At 37.7% G+C, this 9,944-nt stretch overlaps 1 protein-coding gene across 1 annotated transcript; it reads left to right on the top strand.

The window, feature by feature from the left end:
- Window positions 45-9,357, top strand: LOC104738142. The gene is made up of 32 exons (XM_019235021.1): window positions 45-126; window positions 218-326; window positions 420-488; window positions 889-975; window positions 1,258-1,308; window positions 1,474-1,594; window positions 1,950-2,005; window positions 2,083-2,211; window positions 2,328-2,406; window positions 2,491-2,525; window positions 2,596-2,677; window positions 2,756-2,938; window positions 3,164-3,322; window positions 3,418-3,439; window positions 3,513-3,627; window positions 3,736-3,852; window positions 4,055-4,399; window positions 4,557-4,660; window positions 4,773-4,950; window positions 5,127-5,235; window positions 5,577-5,671; window positions 5,767-5,865; window positions 6,027-6,093; window positions 6,185-6,270; window positions 6,366-6,647; window positions 6,772-6,978; window positions 7,126-7,240; window positions 7,353-7,569; window positions 7,664-7,828; window positions 7,916-8,165; window positions 8,827-8,897; window positions 9,017-9,357. Exons 1-32 carry the CDS (start codon window positions 83-85, stop codon window positions 9,213-9,215), a joined length of 4,047 nt encoding a protein of 1,348 aa, XP_019090566.1. The 5' UTR covers window positions 45-82; the 3' UTR covers window positions 9,216-9,357.

Genomic DNA, 9,944 nt, shown 5'->3' with positions numbered 1-9,944 from the left:
TTCTTTCTGTATCAACACCTGTCTGTTATTTTACTGTTTTTGAAGAGAGATTCACTCTTTTTCTATTTAGCCATACTTTGGGATGTTCGGATATGGAGGACCTTATGCTTCTATGTTCTTGGGAAGGTGTGATTTCAGCTTTTGTTTACCCAAAACTGTTAAGGTCAACCTATGGTAGACGCATTCACTTGTTGTGTCTAACTCTCTTCTCTGTCAGGCGTACTTTGGTGTCTTCTAAGACAAAAGAGTCCAAGAAAGTTTTCACTTTGCAGTTTAAGAAAGAAGCCTTGATTGACAATCGGTCTATATTGGGAAAAAACTGGAAGGTAATATGATTCACCATCTTTATGTTTAGCTCATATTTTTTTCTTGTTGTCATCAGTGTTTCATAAACAATGAATTCTGAATTTCTTGTATAGACTGATGGTGGCATGAGGGACCCATCGGAGGAGGAAATTAAGTTATCGCCTCATGGAAGCTTTACAAAGGTACCCCCTTGTTCAAAAATATCTTCCTTTGTTCCCCCATATGACGTGAAAAATAATCTTCTATGTACTGTCAGAGATGCAGAACAAAATATAGTTGAACATATCTTGCTTCTGAACGAGTTTGATATCTTGAATTTTGTCGCTTTTAATTGAGGTTATGTTCTTAATTTGTTTACTCATCTAGTTCAATGATAGTCATGTATCAAATTATAATATTCATCTTGGATTATAGCGGAAGTATTATGTGTGTTCTAGAATCTAGAGATTGTGCGGAAACCGCATGATGTTGTTCTTAACTCCTATGAAGCTTGATCTTCATAATTTCTAATTTATTCTCATAAAGCTTAGCTATGATATGTTATCAACTGCCTATCTAACTGCTGGTCTATATTCTTTTTAGGTTGAGATATGTGAATCAGAATTTGACATCTCCAAAATATATCAACTCCAGTGCAGGCTTAAGGATATTTACTTTCCTTACATCCAGGTATTCTTTGGCTATTGATAATACAATAGGTCATAATCCATGTTTATTGCTCAGGGTTTGTTGATGGCTTTAATAGTTCTTAAAGCATGCTAACCTTCACCAGAGTACGTTATTGTCTACTTGGGTCAAGTGATTCCAGAAATGGGCTATAAATATGGAAAAATGCATGAGTTTCTGATTATATGTTTTCTTCTAGTTCTGCCTTTTGACCATTTTTTTGTTGAGTCTTTTTTTTAGTTCTAATAAAATGTGACTGTTTTAATTTGCTTTATCAACCTGTAGTGTGATGAACTCTCCAAAACTGGGAGAACTGAAAGGCCTGTAGTGTTTCAGGTTTGTTATTGTCATCATTAGCTAATCAGTTTTGAATCTCGTTTAATATTACTAAGATTATCATTTGTAGCTGATCTATGTTTCAGGTTTGTTATTACTATCCCAAGATAGATTACTAAAAGTGTTCTTGGTTATACTCTTTTCCGGTCTTCTTGATTTTTTCAGGTCAATGGGGAAGATTTAGCTGAGATAACAGGTGGAGAGGTTGCCATTACCAACCTACACTCCACGGGTCAAGTATATTCATTTGAGATTCGATTCACTCTCTCCGGTGGGAAAAGAAAAGGTAAAAACCCCTCTTCGGATCACGATGTTTCCTATGACTATGAGTTAAGCTCCTGGCTGCTTTTGCCTCAGTATCTGGTAGCAAGTCTATTTGAAAGTAATGTCATGAAAATGAAGATGTACCTTTGTTTTCGGTGAATTTGAGAAATTGCCCAAGCTCCTTATATTGAAAATGCAGTGATGGTTGTCTTGTGGTTAGCCAACGCATATTTCATCTTTTTAAATTGGAATTCTTCGAGAGCCCATATTATTTTTGTATGGAGAACGTTGAAATGCCGCCTTAACAGAGGCACAAAACTAGCAATCCTAAGAATTATCTCTTTATTTGGATTCTGACTATATATTTGTTTTTCCAGGGACAACCCAAAAGGCAAATGCTCGCCTGAAGTTTGTTTATTTTCCAATCGTCCAGGTATAACATTCTTTCGTAAAGAGGCAAACATTGCCTTTGGTTACCTTCTAGAACTGAACACTTTAGAAGCTTTGCAGGGAAAAGAAAGCTTTGAGAGAATTTTGGAGAGTTTAGAAGAGGAAGGATGCAAAGTTTCTGAAAGCTTCCAAACTTTTGGTCGTGTTTCAGTAAGAAGCCTTGGTCGTCTACTTCCAGAAGTCCGTTGGGTTAGTCTTATCTTGTCACCATTATCATACAAATTATGGTGTGCAGTACTTTGAAAGTTCGCTATATGCTTGTAAACAAGAATCTAACTTTTTGTTTTATCAATTAATATGTGTAGGATTCAATACCGTTTATGGTGAGAGGAAACAGAGCGTCTACTTTGCAGAAAGGCTCCCGAAGAGTAAAATGCTTTGCTGGTATAAAGTGCTTACATTTTCAGTTGTGCTATTTTTCTTTTCAATTTTTATTTATTTATGAATGTGCACTCTTTGTGGTTGCAGATTTGGATGCTGGTTTTAGCCCAACGCCCTCCAAAGTGAGTACACACTAATCTATATTATTTAACATATCTATTATGAACTGATCACTGAATAAGCTTTGTACAGACCGACCTTGCGAGCCAAAATCCTTTCTCAGTAGCTCTAAGAAACTTTGGTAATAAACCGACGGAGAAAGAGAAGGATGATGGTCAGTTTAAATCCTTTTTGGAATCATGGCTTTCCTCTTCTTTTGTAGTTAGATTATAACGAATCCTTGTTTTTACAGATGTGAGCTTTGAGATATATAAAGACGGAAAGAATGTCAGCTACGCACAAGTTGACGATAATTTTAGAGATTGGGTTATGAAGATGCATGATACCCATGATGAAGAAGCTGCATCGGGTGAAGATGAAGCTGTCCTTATTGTTGGATCACTGGATAAAAAGGCCCTTGTCATTTCGCGTGATGGTATGTATTAGCTTTTGATGGAAGTTAAATAAACTTTGTTTGAAAAGCTATTGCCTTACAATGCATGTTTTCTAAGCATTTTCATATATCCAAATATTCTTACTAACGTTGATGTTGTAGTAGAAAGACACTGGAGGATTTCACTAGATGCATTTTCCCATATATTTCATCTTTATCTCCTTCTATGAATTGGGTGCTCATACCTCCAATGCTTTTGAGCTGTAGCTGTGAGGGTGCACAAGGTAGTTACGAGAAAAGGAATGTCATGGAAACGTGGTCAGAATATAAAGATTCTGAGAGGAGCTTGTGCTGGGGTTCACAATAACAATGTGTACGCCACCATTGACTATTTTCTAATAGAAGGGTTTGAGGACGAAGCAGGCGGTTAGTACCATCTACACCATCTTTTAAACTGCAAACTAAATAGTCTTCTGTAGTCGCTGTAGCTTAGCTGTCGTTTTTATGTGTCTTTTGTGCAGGGGATACTCGGATTTTATGCAGGTGATTTGTTTTTATCATTTGACTAGTTCTGTATATTCAATGCAAGTTCTGTATCATATAGCTTTAATATTAGGCCTATCGATCGCCCTGAGAGTGAGGGATGCAAGCTTTCAATCGTCGGTGGAATTTCGAAACTGGAAATTGGGAGGTCTTTATCTTTACCAATTACTATAATCGACTCTGGAAAGGTCAATCACTAAACTATTACCTTGTTCTTTATTTTTTATATGTGTATATTTTTGTTCTCCTCTTCTGCATACAGCAAATGATTTTCAATCTGAAATGTTTTTGTACAGTGCCTACCTGTCGATGCGAATGAATGGAATAGAAAACTTGAGAAGCAACAGGAAAAGGCACCGTCAAAAATTGATTTGCTGGATGAGAGAGATTGCAGAGAATTGGGCATTGATGGGGTATGAACGTTTCATTATTAGTATAAACTAAAGTCAGTTCTAGTAATAGAGTTTAATGCCAACTGCCTTAGCGTGCAAAAATGTATAAATGAGAAATAAGCACTTTTGTCTCCCTTTTTTTACCTTTCACAAAACTAAGCACCTTTTCCTTTCGTACAAGCTTATCACGTAGAGTAACATTTTATGTATCAATATGTTACAGGAATTACCAGTTGGTGATTCCGTGCGTGCTGGGCGAGCTCCCCCAAAACAGATTGTAGCAGTTGTCCGACCTGCATGCTTCACGTCTTCAACACCGTCCAAGAAGTTGGACCAGTTGAAGTTGGAACAGAAACATATTGTTAAGATGGATGAAGAAATGGTCATGGTAGTAAAGTTGCTAGACACAAATATGAAACCGAGTGATAAGAATGTCAAACCTGTGTTTTCGCAGCGCTTGTGTCCTACATCTCGTAAAGGGATTAGTGGTCTCTACATTTTTTCACTTGGGTCCAAGTTACCGAACCTTTTCAAGAAAGCTGGCACTTACAAATTTTCTTTCTCCATTGTAAGTAACTTTTGACACTCTTCTTTTTGTATCTGAAATTATATATAAAAGGATTGTTTAATAAATTTAAACTGATAGACTTCTACCTTGCAGTTTTATCTGCCATTTTATTTTCAAGTAATCATAGAATGTAATTGCCCAAACGCTTTACCTTCAGGGAAATTCGATTAAGTGCAACAAAACGGTTGTTGTTAGGCCTTCTTCAAAGGTAGCAAGGTGGGAACTTGACGATAATCTGGAGTCCCTTCCATGCAATGTTCAGTAAGACTCCTAATCATTTAAAAAATGGCATATAGATCTCAAACCTTTCTCATTTTCCCTCACTTTAAATCTTGGATTGTCAAATTTGATCAATGTAATGGTGTTTCTACAGGGTGGGTTCTTCTCTTCCACCATTCCGTATCACTTGCTTTGATGAGTACAAAAACCGGATCCCGTTCACTACTGTTCCAAGCCTGGAAGTTGAACTGGAAGCTAACCCTAGATTCCTACTCAAGATTGATCAAATTGAGGCGAACCTGATAGATAGTGGATCAATTCTTAAAATTGAGGTATCTTGCTTCTTCCATGCTTTAAGCACTGATGGTATGATCATAAATTGGTTAATGTTAAGTGAGGATACAGATAATAATGAAATACAGTCCATGGTGTAGGCAGTTTAGCGTTTCACAGTGGTTATGTTTTTGGGTAGTCTAGATCATTTCGTGATTTTATGAGTCTAATGCAGAATATGCTCGTTGAGACTGGTGAGTTAGACCAGATCAGGCCAACTTACGAAGCAACCTTAGAGATACGCGCAATGGACAAGCCTTTTTCTATCTCGGTTGCTTGTAAAGGTAAGCTTTTAGTATTGGTCTATATATTTTTATTTGCAGAAGCTCATATCTAAAATTACAAAAGGTTCGTCAAAGTTGTACTTGCGCACCCAAAATAAACTCAGAGCCGGAGCCGGAGTGTATCGTTCAGTTTTTACTTTAAGTTAGGGAGCTTTCTGTAATTTCTTCACTCTTTATAGAACTCCAAAAAATTGAAGATCTCTGATAGTTATGTAATTAGGGAGTATAGTCGATGCTTTGTATCTATTTATCAAACTGACATTATAAGGACATGCAAAATGAACCAATAGTATTTCTAATATGTATAAATTGTTTTCCTTAACGAAACTTTCTTATTTCAGTTAATCCCGGGCCTCCGGAACGAGTTGCTGTGAATAATCCCAAGGCTTTGGATAATTTGCTTCCCGGTTCTACTGTTGAAGATTTTATCCTTGAGGTATATAATATAGGCCTATGCACGTTGTTTTACAGTAAATTACTGTCAGTAATTAGCTTTTATTCCTAATCAAGCTAACCATAATTTTCATGCAGATATTCGATGGATATAATAACCATGTTGCAGAGGGGACCGATGTTCTGATACATATTGATGGTTACCGTATCGAAGACTGGATGGGCGTCAACCGTAAGGTGTGAGAAGTTTATTCTAGTAAAGCAAAGGAGTCTTTGTCTGACTTGTTTGAGTGAATTTATGTAGTATACCATGCTCTCACCATTGTAACACACTATATGGATGACGCAGTTTGGTTTGCGTTTTGGTTTTAATTTACTCTTCTTTGATCATTTGATAGGTTGATGGTCGTGGCTGCATTGATCTCTCTGGCCTTCTTAAAGTCACAGAAGGCTATGGGAAATCTGGTTACGTGATCTCTTCAAGTTTATATTTTTCTGGTGTCATTCTTTTCTTTTGATGATTTGCTGATTGTCAAGTGTCTTTGTTTCTCTACAGTATCACTGTCCGTAATATATGGTAATGAAGTTATCTTCAGGAAAGAGTCTCAAATTGAGGAACGAGAGCTAAGGCTTGTAACAGAGGTAAATATTCTTTTGGCGCAATTTGGTTTTGTTCCTTGCCAACAAGCTTTTGTCTCTTTACTAACTCTATTCCTGAGATTGTTTGTTTTGATCAGCTGCCCGAATACTGTGCTGCTGGTTCAAATCCCGTGAACCTCATCTTCCAAGTGACGGATTCAGAGGGTTCGTTGGATACTAGCATCCATCATGACGAAAAATCTGGGTGGTTCCATACAATGAGCATTGAATCTGATTCAAGTAGCGTTGAGAGTGCAATCAGATATGCCTTTGTCCATGGATCCTGCAGAGTTCCTTATCTTTATCTCCCAGAGAACGAGGGTGTCTTTGCTTTCAGGGTGTTCCATTCTCGATATCCTGAGCTACATTTGAGCTTAAAGGTAGTAACTAGTAACTGGTGAATTTTGTATATATTGCAATATGTTTCTACTATGGGTAGAATTTTCAGTTCATGTTTATGTTAAATCGCTTTTTCATATTGATTTTCCTGTATTTGATTTTCAGACTCAAGTAACATCTGCTTCCACATTTGAAAGAGAAGAGACTTCAACACCTTATCCAAGGACGACTACACCACCTGAATCAGGAATCCCTTTAATCACAAATCCAGGGCTGACTCCATGTTCACAGATTGGAGTGTTGGCCATTAGGTCATCTTCATTGGCTCTCAGTAGCCAGACTGGCCTGATGGATATGGCAGAGTACGCTGAGGTATGGTCATCACTATTTAAATGGGAAAATATTAATATTTCTCTTTCATTTGTGCCTTAGTGAAAGCAAAACAGTATCTAGAATGATCTAGCTTTTGTATTCCTAGCTTATCTCAGCCACATTGAAAATATTCCTTTCTTCCTGCAGAGCTTAAGAGAAAAAATCAAGACATACGAAGAAAACCGATTTGAAGTAGATCAGCACCTAAAAGGTTTGCAGGCTGAACATGAACATGCTGAGCAAGAGTTGAGTGCACTGCAAGGTAACTAGTATCTTGATTTGCCGGGGTTTAAAGCTGCATTGCTGCTATTTTTGTACTTTTTTTGCATTCTTTTTATGAAATACTACCCATGTTCATGTGAATTTCATCTCAGCTTCTCTGGAAACTCTTGGTGCATCGTTCCCAGAATGCCTATCCACAAAAGAATCTATGATGAATCAAATCGAAGAGAAGCATCATGACACTGCAGCATCGGTTTTCTGCTGTCTGTACAGAGAGGCTCCGCCTCCACAGTCTTTTTTTCTGTCAAACAAAGGTATGTTTGGCGTTGTAGCGCTTCTCGGTTCAGTTGCCTCCACCTCCCTTAGCAGGTAAATATCAATTTATAGCCACAGATTTTTATATTCATAGTGTCTACGCTTGGGAAAATCTTCAATTTCGTAACTTATTTGGTATGACTGACAGGGTTTTGTCTGAATATTTGGGGAAAGACACAATGCTTTCATTGGTGTGCAAATCATCACAATTTGGACAAAAAAGCGATGAGTATCGCAAGCTTCAATCTGAAGCAGCTAGCCACGGACGAACTATCACCAATCGGTTTCTTGTTATTTGTCTTGATGCAACCAGGTACATATTTTTGTACTCTCCATTTGACTTTTGGATTTCTTGTTAATCTATAGCTTAGTCAAATGTTTTCCGGCTCAAAACATGCAGACCTTGGAGGAATGGACTTGTGAAGAATGATCCTCAGAAGAGATTAGCCATGGATAACCCTTACCTGCCGAATGGAGATCCTATTCCCGGTTTCAAAGGCTACGCTGTGAACATGATACACTTAAATTCAGAGGAGTTGGATATACAATCAAACTCGGGTCATGGGCTTAGAGAGACGCTATTCTATGGAGTTTTTGGAGAGTTGCAGGTATATGAGACCGCAGAGGATCTCGAAGCAGCTCTTCCTCACATCAATGGAGNTATGTTTGGCGTTGTAGCGCTTCTCGGTTCAGTTGCCTCCACCTCCCTTAGCAGGTAAATATCAATTTATAGCCACAGATTTTTATATTCATAGTGTCTACGCTTGGGAAAATCTTCAATTTCGTAACTTATTTGGTATGACTGACAGGGTTTTGTCTGAATATTTGGGGAAAGACACAATGCTTTCATTGGTGTGCAAATCATCACAATTTGGACAAAAAAGCGATGAGTATCGCAAGCTTCAATCTGAAGCAGCTAGCCACGGACGAACTATCACCAATCGGTTTCTTGTTATTTGTCTTGATGCAACCAGGTACATATTTTTGTACTCTCCATTTGACTTTTGGATTTCTTGTTAATCTATAGCTTAGTCAAATGTTTTCCGGCTCAAAACATGCAGACCTTGGAGGAATGGACTTGTGAAGAATGATCCTCAGAAGAGATTAGCCATGGATAACCCTTACCTGCCGAATGGAGATCCTATTCCCGGTTTCAAAGGCTACGCTGTGAACATGATACACTTAAATTCAGAGGAGTTGGATATACAATCAAACTCGGGTCATGGGCTTAGAGAGACGCTATTCTATGGAGTTTTTGGAGAGTTGCAGGTATATGAGACCGCAGAGGATCTCGAAGCAGCTCTTCCTCACATCAATGGAGACGCTGTGTCTCTAGATGGTGTGATCGCCAGAGAAAACGGTTTCATATACTCTGGTTGCTGGTACATGCACTTTCTTTTTTATCCTTTAAACCTTGCAGATCTTTGCTTTCTTTTGTTATCTGTCTTTGGTTATTGGGACTGTTGGTGATCTTTGGTTATTGTGTCTTGTGCTGTGTCAGTACACCGGAAGTTCATTTTCCAATAACCGTAACGGAGAAGCAAGAGAAGGCATTGGTGCGAATAGAAATAGCAAGAGGCAAAAAGAGAAAGGCTGAGAAGGAGATCACCGAGGGGAAATGTAAGATGCGTAAGTTGGTGAAAAAGTTGAAGAAGGCAACGGAGAAGTACCAACACTTACCAGCTACGGCAGACTCTTAGGTTTTTACATTTTAAAAGTCTTCTTAATGTAGTACTTTTGTAAATAGCAGATGATTTGGAACAATTCGGTAGTTTACTAAAACGTTCTTGATGTTTTGGTAATATAAAAAAGGTTTGATGTTTTTTGCCGAAAATATCAAAAGCTATGGGTACTTCTGTGAGTAGAAAAAAGTATAAATCTCCTAATGATGATAAAGTTAAATATCTAAACACGTATATCATCTTCCGTCTTGGGTAATGGAGCCCCAAATAAAATAACCAATAGAAAAATAACTTTATCTGTAAACATATTCATATAAAATTTGCCGATCGACTCTTCATTTCGCATCTCACTCCTTGACTCTTCCCCGTCCTATCTTTTCCCAACACTCTCACTCTCACTCTCACTCTCACTCTTCTTCTTCTTCTTCTTCTTCTTCTTCGTCTTCTCATTTGTCTCTCTCTTCTTAGCGTTTGGAGGGTTACTCAAGGCTAAATCAGCCTGCAAAATCTAAGGTATCTGAAGTTGATTTCACTGCCAAAACTTAAGAGTTGTTCATCTCAAGGTAATAAAGTCTATAAACGGTTGTCTCTCCGGTTTTGGCTTGTTATATGCAAATCGATCTACATAGATTCTTTTACTATGTTTACATGCACTTGTATTAGTAGATGTATATGTTGTAGCTTTTAGGTACTTGCTTTCTAAAGTTACCAAACCACAACTTTTTGTAAAACAATTACAATAAAATG

The sequence above is a fragment of the Camelina sativa genome, chromosome 13 (genome assembly GCF_000633955.1).
Source record: "Camelina sativa cultivar DH55 chromosome 13, Cs, whole genome shotgun sequence".
Classification (NCBI taxonomy): domain Eukaryota; kingdom Viridiplantae; phylum Streptophyta; class Magnoliopsida; order Brassicales; family Brassicaceae; genus Camelina; species Camelina sativa.
The sequence above is the reverse complement of the archived record's forward strand: the minus strand, read 5'-3'. Positions and strand labels throughout refer to the sequence as shown.